The sequence below is a fragment of the Pseudophryne corroboree genome, chromosome 6 (assembly GCF_028390025.1).
Source record: "Pseudophryne corroboree isolate aPseCor3 chromosome 6, aPseCor3.hap2, whole genome shotgun sequence".
Taxonomy (NCBI): Eukaryota; Metazoa; Chordata; class Amphibia; order Anura; family Myobatrachidae; genus Pseudophryne; species Pseudophryne corroboree.
In genome coordinates, this window is record NC_086449.1 from 374815701 (window position 1) to 374834953 (window position 19253).

The following is a 19253-nucleotide window of genomic DNA, read 5'->3' on the forward strand; positions in this document are numbered from 1 at the left end:
CAGCAGGGGCCCTGTTTGTTCCAAGACTTACCGCGGCTGCGTTTGACGGCATGGCGGTTGAACGCCGGATCCTGATGGAAAAGGGCATTCCTGTTGAAGTCATTCCTACGCTGATAAAAGCTAGGAAAGATGTGACAGCAAAGCATTATCACCGCATATGGCGAAAATATGTTGCTTGGTGTGAGGCTATGAAGGCCCCCACAGAAGAATTTCAGCTGGGTCGATTTCTGCACTTCCTACAGTCAGGAGTGACTATGGGCCTAAAATTGGGATCCATTAAAGTCCAGATTTCAGCCCTGTCTATTTTCTTTCAAAAAGAACTGGCTTCGCTGCCTGAAGTTCAGACGTTTGTTAAGGAAGTGCTGCATATTCAGCCCCCTTTTGTGCCCCCAGTGGCACCTTGGGATCTCAACGTTGTGTTGGATTTCCTAAAATCACATTGGTTTGAGCCACTTCAGACCGTGGATTTAAAATATCTCACGTGGAAAGTGGTCATGCTTTTGGCCTTGGCTTCGGCTAGGCGGGTGTCAGAATTGGCGGCTTTGTCCTGTAAAAGCCCCTATCTGATCTTCCATATGGACAGAGCAGAATTGAGGACGCGTCCCCAATTCCTCCCTAAGGTGGTATCAGCGTTTCATTTGAACCACCCTATTGTGGTGCCTGCGGCTACTCGGGACTTGGAGGCTTCCAAGTTGCTGGACGTAGTCCGGGCCCTGAAAATCTATGTTTCCAGGACGGCTAGAGTCAGAAAAACTGACTCGCTGTTTATCCTGCATGCACCCAACAAGCTGGGTGCTCCTGCTTCTAAGCAGACTATTGCTGGCTTATTGCTTGCTGGATCTGCTCCACTATTCAACTTGCACATTCTGCGGCTGGACTGCCGCATCCTAAATCAGTCAAAGCCCATTCCACGAGGAAGGTGGGCTCTTCTTGGGCGGCTGCCCGAGGGGTCTCGGCTTTACAACTTTGCCGAGCTGCTACCTCGTCGGGATCAAACACGTTTGCAAAATTCTACAAGTTTGATACCCTGGCTGAGGAGGACCTTGAGTTCTCTCATTCGGTGCTGCAGAGTCATCCGCACTCTGCCGCCCGTTTGGGAGCTTTGGTATAATCCCCATGGTCCTTACGGAGTTCCCAGCATCCGCTAGGACGTCAGAGAAAATAAGATTTTACTCACCGGTAAATCTATTTCTCGTAGTTCGTAGTGGATGCTGGGCGCCCATCCCAAGTGCGGATTGTCTGCAATACTTGTATATAGTTATTGCCTAACTAAAGGGTTATTGTTATGAGCCATCTGTTCGTGAGGCTCAGTTGTTGTTCATACTGTTAACTGGGTATAGTATCACGAGTTGTACGGTGTGATTTGTGTGGCTGGTATGAGTCTTACCCGGGATTCCAAATCCTTTCCTTATTGTGTCAGCTCTTCCGGGCACAGTTTCCCTAACTGAGGTCTGGAGGAGGGGCATAGAGGGAGGAGCCAGTGCACACCAGTAGATCTAATTCTTTCTTAGAGTGCCCAGTCTCCTGCGGAGCCCGTCTATTTCCCATGGTCCTTACGGAGTTCCCAGCATCCACTACGGACTACGAGAAATAGATTTACCGGTGAGTAAAATCTTATTTTTTGTGTGACTGGAGTTGGATCCTGTCTTTATACTAAACCATACTGCTTGATGATCACTGGATCCCAGGTGCTCACCCACATATATGTCAGATATCCTATCACCATTTGTAAGAAATAAATCTAATATTGAATCTTTGCGAGTGGGCTCCGTCACCAATTGCTTGAGAGATGCTCCCTGTAAGGAATGTAGAAATTTGCCACTTGTAGCTGAACTTGCAAAAGACCCCTCCCAATTTACATCAGGTAAATAAAAGTCTCCCATGATTATGACTTTTCCCTTTAAAGCCATTTTCTCTGACGTCCTAGTGGATGCTGGGGACTCCGTCAGGACCATGGGGAATAGCGGCTCCGCAGGAGACAGGGCACAAAATTTAAAAGTTTGACCACTAGGTGGTGTGTACTGGCTCCTCCCCCTATGACCCTCCTCCAAGCCTCAGTTAGGTTTTTGTGCCCGTCCGAGCAGGGTGCAAATCTAGGTGGCTCTCATAAAGAGCTGCTTAGAGTAAAAGTTTTGATAGTTTTATTATTTTCAGTGAGTCCTGCTGGCAACAGGCTCACTGCAACGAGGGACCTAGGGGAGAAGAAGTGAACTCACCTGGGTGCAGGATGGATTTGCTTCTTAGGCTACTGGACACTAGCTCCAGAGGGACGATCACAGGTACAGCCTGGATGGGTCTCCGGAGCCGCGCCGCCGACCCCCTTGCAGATGCCGAAGTAAGAAGAGGTCCAGAAACCGGCGGCTGAAGGCTTTTCAGTCTTCATGAGGTAGCGCACAGCACTGCAGCTCCTGTGCGCCATTGCGCTCAGGCACACTTCACACCGGCGGTCACTGAGGGTGCAGGGCGCTGGGGGGGGCGCCCTGGGCAGCAATGTTAATACCTTTCTGGCTAAATAGAATACATCACATATAGTCCATGAGGCTATATGGATGTATTTCACCCCTGCCAGGTCTCAGAAAAACCGGGAGAAGAGCCCGCCGGAATAGGGGGCGGGGCCTATCTCCTCAGCACACAGCGCTATTTTCCTACACAGCTCCGCTGCTAGGAAGGCTCCCAGGCTCTCCCCTGCACTGCACTACAGAAACAGGGTAAAAAACAGAGAGGGGGGGCATTTTTTGGCGATATTATATATATTTAAGCAGCTATAAGGAAACAACACTTATATAAGGTTGTTCCTATATAATTATAGCGCTTTGGTGTGTGCTGGCAAACTCTCCCTCTGTCTCCCCAAAGGGCTAGTGGGGTCCTGTCTTCTATCAGAGCATTCCCTGTGTGTCTGCTGTGTCGGTACGTGTGATGACATGTATGAGGACGATGTTGGTGTGGAGGCGGAGCAATTGCCGGTAATGGTGATGTCACCCCCTAGGGAGTCGACACCGGAATGGATGGCTTTGTTTATGGAATTACGTGATAATGTCAGCACGCTGCAAAAGTCGGTTGACGACATGAGACGACCGGCAAACCAGTTAGTACCTGTACAGGCGTCTCAAACACCGTCAGGGGCTGTAAAACGCCCTTTGCCTCAGTCGGTCGACACAGACCCAGACACCGAATCTAGTGTCGACGGTGAAGAAACGAACGTATTTTCCAGTAGGGCCACACGTTATATGATCACGGCAATGAAGGAGGCTTTGCATATCTCTGATACTGCAAGTACCACAAAAAGGGGTATTATGTGGGGTCTGAAAAAACTACCTGTAGTTTTTCCTGAATCAGAGGAATTGAATGACGTGTGTGATGAAGCGTGGGTTACCCCTGATAAAAAACTGCTAATTTCAAAGAAGTTATTGGCGTTATACCCTTTCCCGCCAGAGGTTAGGGCGCGCTGGGAAACACCCCCTAGGGTGGACAAGGCGCTCACACGTTTATCCAAACAAGTGGCGTTACCGTCTCCTGATACGGCCGCCCTCAAGGATCCAGCTGATAGGAGGCTGGAAAATACTCTAAAAAGTATATACACACATACTGGTGTTATACTGCGACCAGCAATCGCCTCAGCCTGGATGTGCAGTGCTGGGGTGGCTTGGTCGGATTCCCTGACTGAAAATATTGATACCCTGGATAGGGACAGTATTTTATTGACTATAGAGCAATTAAAGGATGCATTCCTTTATATGCGAGATGCACAGAGGGATATCTGCACTCTGGCATCAAGAGTAAGTGCGATGTCCATATCTGCCAGAAGAAGTCTATGGACACGACCGTGGTCAGGCGATGCGGATTCCAAACGGCATATGGAAGTATTGCCGTATAAAGGGGAGGAATTATTTGGGGTCGGTCTATCGGATTTGGTAGCCACGGCAACAGCCGGGAAGTCCACCTTTTTACCTCAAGTCCCCTCCCAGCAGAAAAAGACGCAGTCTTTTCAGCCGCAGTCCTTTCGTTCCTATAAGAACAAGCGAGCAAAAGGACATTCATATTTGCCCCGAGGCAAAGGAAAGGGTAAGAGACTGCAGCAAGCAGCCCCTTCCCAGGAGCAGAAGTCCTCCCCGGCTTCTGCAAAGGCCTCAGCATGACGCTGGGACCTTACAAGCGGACTCGGGGGCGGTGGGGGGTCGCCTCAAGAATTTCAGCGCACAGTGGGCTCACTCGCAGGTGGACCCCTGGATCCTGCAGGTAGTATCTCAGGGTTACAGGTTGGAATTCGAGAAGTCTCCCCCTCGCCGGTTCCTAAAATCTGCTTTGCCAACGTCTCCCTCAGACAGGGCGACGGTATTGGAAGCCATTCACAAGCTGTATTCTCAGCAGGTGATAATCAAGGTACCCCTTCTACAACAGGGAAAGGGGTATTACTCCACGCTATTTGTGGTACCGAAGCCGGACGGCTCGGTAAGACCTATTCTAAATCTGAAATCTCTGAACCTGTACATACAAAAATTCAAGTTCAAGATGGAGTCACTCAGAGCAGTGATAGCGAATCTGGAAGAAGGGGATTTTATGGTGTCCTTGGACATCAAGGATGCTTACCTTCATGTCCCAATTTGCCCTTCACACCAAGGGTACCTCAGGTTCGTGGTACAAAACTGTCATCATCAGTTTCAGACGCTGCCGTTTGGATTGTCCACGGCACCCAGGGTCTTTACCAAGGTAATGGCCGAAATGATGATCCTTCTTCGAAGAGAAGGCGTATTAATTATCCCTTACTTGGACGATCTCCTGATAAGGGCAAGATCCAGAGAACAGCTGGAGGTCGGAGTAGCACTAACTCAAGTAGTGCTCCAACAGCACGGGTGGATTCTGAATTTTCCAAAATCCCAACTGATCCCGACGACACGTCTGCTGTTCCTAGGGATGATTCTGGACACTGTTCAGAAAAAGGTATTTCTTCCGGAGGAGAAAGCCAGGGAGTTATCCGAACTCGTCAGGAACCTCCTAAAACCAGGGACAGTGTCTGTGCATCAATGCACAAGAGTCCTGGGAAAAATGGTGGCTTCTTACGAAGCGATTCCATTCGGCAGATTCCATGCACGAATTTTTCAGTGGGATCTGCTAGACAAATGGTCCGGATCGCATTTGCAGATGCATCAGCGGATAAAATTGTCGACAAGGACAAGGGTCTCTCTGCTATGGTGGTTGCAGAGTGCTCATCTGTTAGAGGGCCGCAGATTCGGCATACAGAACTGGGTCCTAGTGACCACGGATGCCAGCCTGAGAGGCTGGGGAGCGGTCACACAAGGAAGAAACTTCCAGGGCGTGTGGTCAAGCCTGGAAACGTCTCTTCACATAAATATACTGGAACTAAGAGCAATCTACAATGCTCTAAGCCTGGCAAACCCTCTGCTTCAGGGTCAGCCGGTGTTGATCCAGTCGGACAACATCACGGCAGTCGCCCACGTAAACAGACAGGGCGGCACAAGAAGCAGGAGGGCAATGGCAGAGGCTGCAAGGATTCTTCGCTGGGCGGAAAATCATGTGATAGCACTGTCAGCAGTGTTCATCCCGGGAGTGGACAACTGGGAAGCAGACTTCCTCAGCAGACACGATCTTCACCCGGGAGAGTGGGGACTTCATCCAGAAGTCTTCCACATGATTGTAGTCCATTGGGAAAGACCAATGGTGGACATGATGGCGTCCCGCCTCAACAAAAAACTGGACAGGTATTGCGCCAGGTCAAGAGACCCTCAGGCAATAGCTGTGGACGCTCTGGTAACACCATGGATGTACCAGTCAGTGTATGTGTTTCCTCCTCTGCCTCTCATACCCAAGGTACTGTGAATTATACGGCAAAGGGGAGTAAGAACGATACTAGTGGCTCCGGACTGGCCAAGAAGGACTTGGTACCCGGAACTTCAGGAGATGCTCACGGAAGATCCGTGGCCTCTACCTCTAAGAAGGGATCTGCTTCAGCAGGGACCGTGTCTATTCCAAGACTTACCGCGGCTGCGTTTGACGGCATGGCGGATGAACGCCGGATCCTAAGGGAAAAAGGCATTCCGGAAGAGGTCATCCCTAACCTGGTCAAAGCCAGGAAGGAGGTGACTGCACAACATTATCACCGCATTTGGAGAAAATATGTTGCATGGTGTGAGGCCAGGAAGGCCCCGACAGAGGAATTTCAACTGGGTCGATTCCTACATTTCCTGCAAACAGGATTATCTATGGGCCTCAAATTAGGGTCCATTAAGGTTCAAATTTCGGCCCTGTCGATTTTCTTCCAGAAAGAATTGGCTTCAGTTCCTGAAGTCCAGACTTTTGTAAAAGGAGTACTACATATACAGCCCCCGGTTGTGCCCCCAGTGGCACCGTGGGATCTCAATGTAGTTTTGGATTTTCTCAAATCCCATTGGTTTGAGCCACTCAAATCGGTAGATTTGAAATATCTTACATGGAAAGTAACCATGCTACTGGCCCTGGCTTCAGCCAGGAGAGTGTCGGAATTGGCGGCTTTATCGTATAAAAGCCCATATCTGATTTTCCATTCGGACAGGGCAGAATTGAGGACGCGTCCTCATTTTCTGCCTAAGGTGGTATCAGCGTTTCACCTGAACCAGCCTATTGTGGTGCCTGCGGCTACTAGCGATTTGGAGGATTCCAAGTTGCTGGACGTTGTCAGAGCATTGAAAATATATATTTCAAGGACGGCTGGAGTCAGAAAATCTGACTCGCTGTTTATACTGTATGCACCCAACAAGCTGGGTGCTCCTGCTTCTAAGCAGACGATTGCTCGTTGGATTTGTAGCACAATTCAACTGGCACATTCTGTGGCAGGCCTGCCACAGCCTAAATCTGTCAATGCCCACTCCACAAGGAAGGTGGGCTCATCTTGGGCGGCTGCCCGAGGGGTCTCGGCATTACAACTCTGCCGAGCAGCTACGTGGTCAGGGGAGAACACGTTTGTAAAATTCTACAAATTTGATACCCTGGCTAAGGAGGACCTGGAGTTCTCTCATTCGGTGCTGCAGAGTCATCCGCACTCTCCCGCCCGTTTGGGAGCTTTGGTATAATCCCCATGGTCCTGACGGAGTCCCCAGCATCCACTAGGACGTCCGAGAAAATAAGAATTTACTCACCGGTAATTCTATTTCTCGTAGTCCGTAGTGGATGCTGGGCGCCCATCCCAAGTGCGGATTGTCTGCAATACTTGTACATAGTTATTGTTACAAAAAAATCGAGTTGTTTATTGTTGTGAGCCATCTTTTCAGAGGCTCCTACGTTATCATACTGTTAACTGGGTTCAGATCACAGGTTGTACGGTGTGATTGGTGTGGCTGGTATGAGTCTTACCCGGGATTCAAAATCCTTCCTTATTGTGTACGCTCGTCCGGGCACAGTATCCTAACTGAGGCTTGGAGGAGGGTCATAGGGGGAGGAGCCAGTACACACCACCTAGTGGTCAAACTTTTAAATTTTGTGCCCTGTCTCCTGCGGAGCCGCTATTCCCCATGGTCCTGACGGAGTCCCCAGCATCCACTACGGACTACGAGAAATAGAATTACCGGTGAGTAAATTCTTATTTTAGTGATGTCCAACAATAGGATCCTGTCCAAATCCTGCCCCTGGCCTGGTGGTCTATAGATCACCCCAATGCGAATAACATCCTTATCCCCGGTTTCTATGGTGACCCAAAGGGCCTCAGTTTTGTCTTCAATATTTTGTATTAAAGTAGCATTTATGCTTTTTTTCCACATACATTGCTACCCCTCCTCCTATTCTTCCTATTCTATCCTTCCTAAATAAATTGTATCCTGGTATAGCTATGTCCCAGTCATGATTTTCATTGCACCATGACTCTGTAATTGCCACAAAATCCAGGTTATCCCTTGTCATTATCGCAATTAGCTCTGGAACTTTGTCTCCCAAGCTCCTAGCATTTGCACACACAGCTTTAAGATTTTTGTCTGTGCATTTGTTATTAGTAGCCATGTCCAGACTGTACATAATAAATGACAAGTTTAAAGTTGAAATTACCTGTTTGGGGATGTTGCTCAGTGTTTGAGATATATATATATATATATATATTTTACTAATCAGTAATCACACTGTGTCCTTTACACCATGAATACACCTCCCTAAATGTAAAGATATAGTACACCTGACCACAATGAGCAAATGATCAAAGGAGGTAAACACCAGAGAGCATGCAATAATAAACTATGTTTCACTGTGCAACTTCCCCACACATGCAATGCCAATTACAAGCCAATCATTACATCAAAAAACATACATGAGTTTGCATAAGAGAGAGCTGTAGTGAGCAGATTAGGGATGTCTTTTCATAGTGTAAAAAGACAGATAGCATTGGTACAGGTGAGAATTCAGATGGTTTTGGTAAGCTATAGACATAAATTTGAGTAGTTGCAGATGAAGTGGAAAGGTCTAGCAGCGTTCCTAACACAGATTTAAGTTATAAGTATCGGTTACTCAGGCTGGAGTAGTTTGAGGTGTGGAGGAACTGGACTCACATTTGTTTGAAAGTTGTCCTTTAGTGGTCCAGATTGTGTTTAGATTGTTGTCCTTCTGTTTTCCTTCGGTTTAACGTCGGTGTAACGTCGAAATTATTTTTAAACTTGTAGTTGTCCTTTGAAGTAATGGTCCACAAGCCTACGGCCTAAGCCATCCTGATGCTCTTTAAGTAATGGACCAAGCATGTGAATACACTGATTACACCCAAACTCCAATGACCCCTCCCCCAGCAATGACTAGTAATAAAACAGTTTTAAGAAAACAACCAAACAAACCAACCAACTGAGATTTATCACAGTCATGCCCTCATGCCTATACTCAGGAGATAACATTCCAATTTATCAATAGCAACCCATCATGTGCATAAGCAATCTACTATAAAAGCAGATGCCTTATGCCTATAGCAATGCTATAATTCTTAACACCCAATTTGCTATTTACTATTTCAATGCAATCAGTAGTGATAATCTGCAGCACTCATTTACAATAAACCTAGACAAGTATATATTCACCAGCAGTTATTTGAGTGCAATGTTCTGCAGGAGTGTAGAAGATGGAATTACCAGCAGTTTTTTTTGAGTGCAATGTTCTGCAGGAGTGTAGAAGCGTCCCGCTTCAGTCATCAGCTTCCTCGATACATCTCCAGAACACGGGATCCTCAAGCGGAAGCAGTAGACGCTCTGGCTATGCCTTGACCGTACGACCTAGTATACGTGTTTCCTCCATTCTCTCTATTGATTAGTATTCTCAAGAGAATCAAACGGGAGTCAATCACAGTGATTTTGGTGGCACCAGATTGGCCTCGGAGAGCTTGGTTTTCATACCTACGTTTTCTGCTAGCGGACAATCCTTGGCCTCTCCCTCTGCGTCCGGATCTACTCCAACAAGGGCCCTTCGTGCATCCAGATTTACCATGGCTACGTTTAACAAGATGGCTCTTGAGGCAGACATCCTAAAATGCAAAGGGATTCCGGAAGGTGTGATTCCCACGATGTTGCGGGAACGAAAACCTGTTACTGCAGTCCATTACCATCGCATCTGGCGGTCGTATATCTCTTGGTGTGACCGAAAAGGGTTTCAATCAGATTCTTTTTGTCTCTCACGGTTCTTGCTCTTTCTTCAGGCAGGTTTAGATTCCGGAATTCGTCTGGGATCCCTGAAAGTTTAGGTATCTGCCTTATCTATTTTTTTTCCTGAGACGCCTTGCGCTCCTACCAAATGTGCGAACTTTCCTACAAGGGGTCCTATGGGTACAACCCCCTCTTTGTTCCTCCTACAGATCCTTGGGATTTAAATCTGGTGTTGGATTATCTACAGTCGCCCTGTTTTGAACCCTTGGAAGAAGCAGACATTAAATATCTTACTTGGAAGACTGTTTTTCTACTGAGCATAGCTTCAGCCCAGAGAGTATCTGGATTAAGTGCCTTGTCTTGTAAGCCTCCCTACTTGATTTTTCATCCTGATGGGGCAGAGTTGAGAACACATGCTGCTTTTTTTCTTCCCAAGGTCATGTGTGCTTTTCATATCAATCAGCCTATTGTGGTACCGTCCTTGCAGGAAGATTCTGGGACACCTTCTTCTTTGGATGTAGTGAGAACATTGAAAATCTACGTGGAACGAACAGCACCTTTACGAAAGACTGATGCCTTATTCGTGCTTTATGATCTCCCGCATCAAGGGTGGCCTGCTACTAAGCAGACCTTGGCCTGCTGGATTCGGATGAATGTTGTTCGGGCCTATCTACACCAATCTAGACGACCTCCATTATCCATTGCTGCCCACTCTACACGCTCAGTTGAGTCTTCGTGGGCCGCTAGAAGGGGGGCTACCACGTCTCAACTCTGTAGAGCAGTCACTGTCCTCTTGCCCTCCTTGTTGTTCTATTGTGTTTAATTGTTATATGCTCTCTTCCCTCGTCTAGTTTCTGTTCTCTTCTTCCCGTCTCCTCTCGGCTACTTCATAACTGAGGGATTAGGGGGGGGGGGGGGTGGGCTGTTTCACTTCTTAGATTATTTTCCTACTGTCCATGAAGGAGAAAGGTCAGTTGGGGTTGAGTTTTTTTTTTTTTTTTAGTATATGGCAGACCTCAAGCCCTTGTTCTGTATACGACAGAGTCACAGTGGAAGGTGCTTAATGTTAGGAATGTTTTGGCAGCATGAGTCCATGAAATAGTTGAACTCTTTGAAATGTCATTGGAAATTCAAATTTTTGATCATATTAATAGTTTAAGTTTATTACTGTTCCTTACCGGCGCCTGTATAGCTCCATATTTTGGAGAAATGTGTAGTCTGTTACTATTGGACATATTTAACATTTATATTTTAGATTGGTTTTACTTTTAAACCATTTAATGTATTCTTGTTTTCTAGTGGATGTAAGCAATCATTCTCTCCCTTTTACCATCCAAGTGGCTCCATAACAATCAGGACATTTTCTGTGTAGAGAAAACGGCTTAAATTTTGGATTACACCATTAACTCAAATCTGGTTCTTGCAAATTCCTGCAGAATTTCTGTATGTTTTTAAATACAAAGTAATTGTGAAACAGGCAATATCACAAGAGAGCGCTAGATACCGATCATTACTATATAAACATTTTATTCAATCACATAAAATAAAAGCATAAAAAATGCAATGCATATTGTCATAAAAGAATTATTCCCACTGCTGATATTATTTACACGCTGCCATATACTGTATCCCAATTGTATATTGCACAGATGTCCACATCCAAAAGACCAGTGTGGCTGGTTCGCTCCAAAGCAAATTATAAAGTCCCAATTTGTTTTAGGGAATGTGAATGGTGTTCACTAGATGGTGAATGTTCAGCTGTATAAACGATGGGCGCTATGCTACTACTAATGCTTAGTCACCAAATTGAAATGCCATATATCAGTGTTTCTGGGAACCCTGAGTACATGTTTTCCAGGTTTCCTCACAGAGCTACAATGAAATAATTAGTACCATCTGGCAATCTGATGATGCCACAAATGTAACAACTTCTCTATTCTTCATGCAAAGTCAAATCTATTTGCGGATTGATAGGTTTTGACAATTGCTCTACTGTTCATGTTCAGTAGAATGGTTTGTCAGATTTATCAATCCTATATTACGTGTGTTTATCTTCTCTTTCACAAGCTGGAGGGCTAGCTATGCTTTGATGTCTTTCTACATCCAATGGTTATTGGAGATACAGAGATCTGTGTGAAGATCAGCCACTAGGGATGCTTGTGTTTATACATTGTCATCTTTGTAAACTAGCTAGTTACACATCTGTATGTAAGAGCTGCAAAGGAAGACTTGTGTTATAAGGTCCCTGTGGGTTTCTGAGTGCAGTGCAGATTTACGTGCAAACTGACACCTAGATCATCTGTCCTTCTCTCAATTACATTCTTACAGGTGAACAGGTTTTAGTCTGACTGCTTCTTGAGCTGATCAGGTCTCCAGAGGTTGTAATTTACTAGAAAACCGTGCTTCTCGGCTACAAAGGACTAGTCATTATTTATGCATTTGACAGAGGGGGTGCCAATTTGAATGTTACTTAACATCTTATGAGTAACAACTGGTCATGAGTTTTTGTACACTTGGATATATAGATATATATCTAGATACAGAGATACATATATCACCAGTATGCTTTTGTAAGTATTATGACGTGTATGTAATAGCACTGATTTGAAGCATGCTATATGCGTATATGACAGACATAAGAAGCATCAGACAAACAAAATTATGACACTGGTGGGCTTGTACGAGAAGGTGGCATATTGTGCATACTATCTCCATTATTTTTATGCATTTAGCAGCCTGCCCCATATTAAATGAAACACCTTGAAAGCATCTGCAGTACTTTTAAACATGCAAAGCATTTTTAGTCTATTCAGCTTACCTTTCATCATTATTCTTTGTGTTTCACACCAATCCCATAGGGGCCAATTCAATTAGGAACAAGGGAGGGGGTGGGGGAGGACCCTTAATGCAGGCTGTGGGGAGGGAGGAGGTGGAGCAGCCAGAAAGGGGATTATCTCTATCCTGATACTGCCCGTGGCAAGCCCAGATGGTGGCCGGACTGCGCACCACGACCCAGTATATTGACTGGCGCCTGTCAATATTTTTCCTGCGTGGGGGGGATGGTGCAAGCCACCCCCTTGCAGCCTCCCCACCGCCCCTGTTCCAACACCTATATCTGTGAGTTGCTAAACATTGCTAAATTGCTAAACATTGCTAAACATTGTGCTAAACATTGTGCTAAACATTAGTGAGTGCCTATATGATTGGACTTTTTATTTAGAGAGTGAAAAGAAGTTAGCAGCGTAGGATAATCTGTTTCCCTGTCACTTTTGGATGTGAAATGTTTCCACAGAGTTGCATTTAGGCAGTGATTACCCTGGAGAGTAAGGTTACACCAGCCAAAGCAGGGAATTGTATGCTTATTGTAGGATTGTGCTAGCAGGGAATTTTAATGATGCTAGTAAATAATAAATTGCCATATGGTTGCATTTTTTTTTTGTCATTAATTGTCATATCAGGAACATGTGCAAAATATTGTCAGGGGCTGTGTACTTTTGTTTCCCTGTAAAACAGTCATACTCTATACACATTTCTGTAATAAAGCAGAGAAAGCTTTTATTTTGGGATGAATATCTATCACACAGACTAGTTCTGCTTTACTAGGTGGGGCTGTTGTCGGCATCTGTAATCACCACTCCTGCACTTTCCTACTGTATATATGATTACTAGATGCATCCAGTAGATGCGTGCTTCCTATAAGCCAGGTACAGCCAGACTTTGTGCCCTCAGCTGTGGCAATGCAGACTCTAGAGCTTTGGACAGGCAGGATGGCGGGCGGTTGCCCCCACGCCCGCCAGTTGTGGTTGTTTTTATTAAATCTTTTTTATTGGTGATTTTAGATGTTACATTCGAAACAATAAGCAGAGCAGTAGTAAAGCATTGCAATAGCAGAGTTGTTGAGGAGACCAAATTTCAATTTACAGATAAAGGAAGCTTTGAGGTAGCCCGAATTATTACAAAAAAACAAATGCGAGAGGTCCTCAGTATCTACCCGTAAATGAAACTAATAGCTTTGAATCAGCTTTGCTGGGAGAGGGTAGAGACGAGACCAGCTGATGCTATTTAGATGCAAGCTTTCTGAGCATTGTCTTGAATTCTTGTATAACAGATGATACAATAGTATGAGCGAAGATCAAAACTGAAAAGTATAGCGGCACAGTGCTTTGTTCATTCCTAACTGTGAAAAGAGAAAATATGAATTCAGTTATACTTTGTCAGGCATTCTGTCTTACCTACCGCTCTCAATGTCTCTTGTAGGCTCAGTTGCGTGCGTTCATCCCAGAGATGCTGAAGTACTCCACAGGACGAGGTAAACCAGGCTGGGGAAAGGAGAGTTGTAAACCCATCTGGTGGCCTGATGACATACCATGGGCTAATGTTCGCAGTGATGTCCGCACGGAAGAGCAGAAACAGAGGGTAAGTTATGTTCCGAATACACCGTGTTTTGCTTGGGAGCTAGATGAGTATCTGTAAATAAATGCATTTTGTAGGATAGATAATGTATGCTTTGAAGTGTAAAATATTTCATGTTTTCATATAAGTTTCATTTACCAAATAAAACTCTAGGACCTCTAGCATCCAATAAGAAGCTTAATTGCTGACTGCAGTGTGACAGGATGTGTGTATAATTTGACCACACATGTTGCTGATGAATTGGATGAGAGCCATATGTTTGGTTTCTTGGGCCAGTAGTTGGATCACTTACAGTTTAACCAGTGCTGCAAGTATGGCGGTACTTCGTACCGGTAAGAAATTGACAGCCGGTACACAGTACTGCTGGCCGTCCACCTTACTTGCAGCCGCTGCTGTGTGTGTGTCAGGGGAGTAGAGCGCAGTGCGCGCCTCTCCTTCCCCCTCAGTGCTTAGTCTGGTGGTGGCGGCGTGTAGGATCTCAAACCAGCCAATGGTTCGTGAGCCAATCAGAGCTTTCATTGGCTCACTACCCGGCGCCTGGTTTGAGAGGCACTCCGCCGCCAGACTGAGCACTGAGGTGCGCTTTCCTACCCTGACATACACCGCAGCGGTGAGCAGCACTGTGGGGGGCATGTGTGTACCTGGCACTGTGGGGGCATATCTGGCACCGTGGGGACATATGTGTATGTGGCACTTTGGGAGCATATGTGTATCTGGCACTGCACTATTGGGGTCATGTGTATCCGGCCCCCCATATGTGTATCACCCCCCCATTTTCATTGGCCATGCCCCGTGTGACATGTGGCCACACCCATTTTTTGGCACGCGTACACAGTACCACAAAGAATTTTTTTCTACTTGCACCACCGAGTGTAACTGAGAGCTGATAGTACAGTGTATCACAGATCATGGAAACCCAGGTCAGTAACAGCCATTTGCTGTCATCTTCTGCCTGCATTTACCAAGATTCACAATTACAGGTTGAGTATTCCTTATCCAAAATGCTTGGGACCAGAAGTATTTTGGATATCTGGTTATTCCGTATTTTGGAATAACTGCATACCCTAATGAGATGGGACCCAAGTCTAAGCACGGAATGCATTTATGTTTCATATACACTTTACACACACAGCCTGAAGGTCATTTTAGCCAGTATTTTTAATAGCTTTGTGTATTAAACAAAGTGTGTGTACATTGAGCCATCAGAAAACAAAGGTTTCACTATTTCACTCTAACTCAAAAAATTCTGTATTTCGGAATATTCTGTATTTCGGAATATTTGGATATGGGATACTCAACCTGTACTATACACCAGCTTTGTCTTCTCCATGCCACACATGATGCAGTATTGGGCCTGTGACTGATATCTATTGCGATGTTGCAGTTAAAATGCCGTCTGTCGGGATCCCGGTGTACAGGATACAGACGCTGAAATTCCGACAGCCGACAATACCGACAGGCGGAATCCCGGCTCACCAAGGCTATATCCACTCGTGGGTGTCCTTGAATAGATACTGTGGGAATAGATACTGTGGCGAGCCACCTGGTCCGCAAGAGTACTCTTAGCGCTCGCCCTGTGGCTGGCATTCTAGAGGACAGGATGCCGCTGTCGGGATATTGACAGCCGACATCCTGTCCGCCGGTAAATCGTATGTATTCCATTGCAGCATGTGGCCTGTATCAGTCATCACAGCCGCCTGTTTGTTCAAGAAAGACTTCATAATTACTGGAGCAAAGTAGTATTTCATGTAACTGGAAAAAAAAAACCCAAAAAACAAACAAACCTGTAACGTTGCATGAACATGAACGCTTCAAATAGAAAATTAGTTTAAAAAAAAAAAAAATTAAACACCAATCCCACAAATGGGTTTGCATTTGGCTCATCTAATACTTCTCATAATGCAGCAGACTACTGAGACGGAGCTGTCTCTCTTCCACACCATTTTACTGGCGCAGGATGTGTTAGTGAACATACTTCCTACTGTAAATTGTTACTGCTGACAATGTGTGTACACTTACATTATGGCCTCTGCTGTTGATGCATGTCTATATTGTGGACTCCCCAGGAATACATAATAAAAGTGTGAACTAGTATGTATATGTGAGAAAGTGTGTGCTCAATTGAGGTATAGAAGCCTAAAACAGAATAAAATATTACAATTGTCTAGTAGAATAAAATAGGAAAGTGGGTTTACTTATGTATAAACAGAGATGTAAAAAAATGTAGATCATTTTTATATTTCATATATTACTATTTGTTTAAACCTAAACTAATTTTAGCAAATCTGCCGTAGTGGTGCATCTCATGTCTGATTTCCTATGACCACTTCTGCTTATTATTATTTTATACTACATAAACAATTTTGTTATTCTAAAATTAATTTCTCTTGCGTCCTAGAGGATACTGGGGTTCCATTTAGTACCATGGGGTATAGACGGGTCCACTAGGAGCCACGGGCACTTTAAGAATTTGATAGTGTGGGCTGGCTCCTCCCTCTATGCCCCTCCTACCAGACCCATTTTAGAAAATATGCCCGGAGGTGCCGGTCACTCCTGAAGAGTTTTCTGCATTTATTTTATGTTTGTTATTTTCAGGCAGGGCTGGTTGGCACCAGCCTGCCTGCTTCGTGGGACTTAGCGGGGGAAACGGCCCAACCTCTTGAAGGGTTAATGGTCCCGTTCCCCACTGACAGGACACTGAGCTCCTGAGGGAACTATTCACAAGCCCCACCACGGCGAGCGTACATTCCCGCAGCACGCCGCCACACCTAACAGAGCCAGAAGAATGAAGAGTGGTGAGTACGGGGCACCGCCCATTATGGTGGCACGAGGGTATGGAGAAGCATGGCTTCTAAACGGGGTGGAATGTGTCTCCGGACACAGTACACAACGGCGTCACTGTACACAGTAACCAGACTGGCAAACACAGCCTTAAAAGGGTTCTGCTCCATTTTATGCACAAAAATTACCTCAGCCAGTATAAAAAAAAGGGAAGACCGCGCGCCATTGAAGGGGCAGGGCTTCACTATGAGAGGATCCAGCAGCTCACCAGCGCCATTTTACCTCTGCAGTGGACACAGACGCTGACAGGGACGTGCAGCTCCTCCGGTGTGACTCCAAATTACCTCAGTGGTACCAGGGGGTCATAGCAGGTGGGGGAGCGTCTATTAGTGTACTAAGTCCCCTATCAGGGTATTTGGTCTGCGACCCAGCTAAGCTTGGCATTACCAGTGAGGGCGCGGTGGGTGCTGGCTCCAACAACTGTGTCACCCTGAAAGGCTCTTTGTGGGTTAATTGTGCTTAACCTTTTCCTGTGTGTGTGTGTGTGCTGTCACATTTACATTATGTCAGACAAAGAGTGTGTTTCATGTACAGCGGAGTGTATTTCCTTACCAGGGGGATCACTACTGGGTACTCAGGGCAGTGCACCTTCCCAGAATAGCAGGGTTGAACCACAGTGGGTTAATTCTCTTAAAGAAATGATCTCCACTCTTTCTACAAAATTGGCCCGTAATGAGAAAGAGACGCAATACTTAAAACAGACTGTGGATGACTTTATGAACAGAGACTCAGTCCCCAAAACGATCTCTGGCCCTTATCCTGCAGTCTGACTCTGACAGGTCACACATGGAGGAGGGGGAGGTGAACTCAGAGGAGGGGGATGCATCTCTATCACAGGGAATAGAGGCTATCAGAGATGTTCTGCATATTCCTGATAAGGTGTCGGAGGAGTGTGAGGAATCTTATTTTAATGTAAAAAAGAAGTCCTCAGTCACTTTTCCTGAGTCAAAGGAATTGAATACCCTGTTTGAAGAACAATGGGTTAATACTGATAAGAAATTTCAAATCCCTAAAAGGTTGCTCTCATCTATTCCTTTTCCTTTGGAAGATAGGAAAAAAATGGGAAAATCCACCCATAGTGGACACATCAGTCACTAGGCTGTCACAAAAGATTGTATTGCCTGTCCCTGGTGCAGCCTCCCTAAAAGATACGGCTGATTGTAAACTTGAGACTACACTCAAATCATTGTACACAGCTGCTGGGGTGGCCCAAAGACCCACTATTGTATGTGCGGAATCACTAAAGCCATTGCTAAATGGTCAGGTAACCTAATTGAGGGGTTAGATTCCTTGCCTAGGGGGATGTTGTTTTACTCCTGCAGCATATACAGGACTCTGCGAACTTTATGGTGGAGGCCATAAAAGCGAGAGGCTTGCTTAACGCACGCACCACCGCTATGGCAATGTCGGCACGCAGAGGCTTGTGGCTACGCCAGTGGACTGCTGATGCGGACTCCAGGAAAGGCGTGGAAGGCCTACCATTCACGGGAGAGGCCTTGTTTGGAGATGAACTAGACAAATGGACCTCCAAAGCTACTGCGGGTAAGCCTACGTATCTTCCATTCCGCACCCCCCCCCCCCAACCAAGAAGACTTATTCAACTTCTAAGTTGCAGTCCTTTCGGATGGCCAAGTTCAAGGGCAAATCCAGAGGTGCTTCTATGTCCTCCAGCAGCGCAAGAGGTAAACCATGCAAACCAGCAACTGCAGGCGCTCAGGAACAGAGCTCAGGCTCTGCTTCCTCAAAGCCTTCAGCATGATGGTAGACCTCAGTGCCTGGAAGGCTATCAGCTGTCAGATCTGGTCAAGTTTGTGCCAGGATCCCTGGGTCATGGATCTTATTTCCCAGGGCTACAGACTGGAGTTCCAAGAGCTCTCACCTCACAGATTCTTCAAATCAGGCTTACCAGTTTCACAAGAGGCAAATATAACGTTACAGCATGCCATCCAAAAACTGGTACAGACTCAAGTCATTGTTCCAGTTCCACCTCATCTGCAAAACAAGGGGTACTATTCCAACCTGTTTGTAGTACTGAAGCTGTACGGTTCGGTAAGGCCGATTCTGAACCTCAAGTCGTTGAACCTGTAGTTACGAGTGTTCAAATTCAAGATGGAGTTTCTGAGAGCGGTAATCTTAGGTGGAATTCCTAGTGTCTCTGGATATCAAGGATGCGTACCTTCACATTCCGATCTGGCCGCCTCATCAGGCTTACCTACGGTTTGCACCGCATGACTGTCACTACCAGTTCCAGGCCCTGCCATTTGGTCTCTCCACGGCACCGAGGGTGTTCACCAAGGTGATGGCAGAGATGATGTTTCTACTCCGCAAACAGGGGGGTAAAGTTACTAAGATGGGAGTTCTATTTAAGATGGGATGTTGCCTATAGCAACCAATCAGATTACAGGT

General features: G+C 45.9%; 1 protein-coding gene across 6 annotated transcripts in view; it reads left to right on the forward strand.

The window, feature by feature from the left end:
- NRF1 (nuclear respiratory factor 1) overlaps positions 1 to 19253 on the forward strand; it is a 242709-nt gene that overhangs the window by 126211 nt on the left and 97245 nt on the right. For all 6 annotated transcript variants that reach the window (XM_063926730.1, XM_063926729.1, XM_063926733.1 and 3 more), the window contains one exon: positions 13851 to 14009. In XM_063926730.1, coding sequence (XP_063782800.1) covers positions 13851 to 14009 — 159 coding nt within the window. The remainder of the gene's footprint in view (positions 1 to 13850; positions 14010 to 19253) is intronic.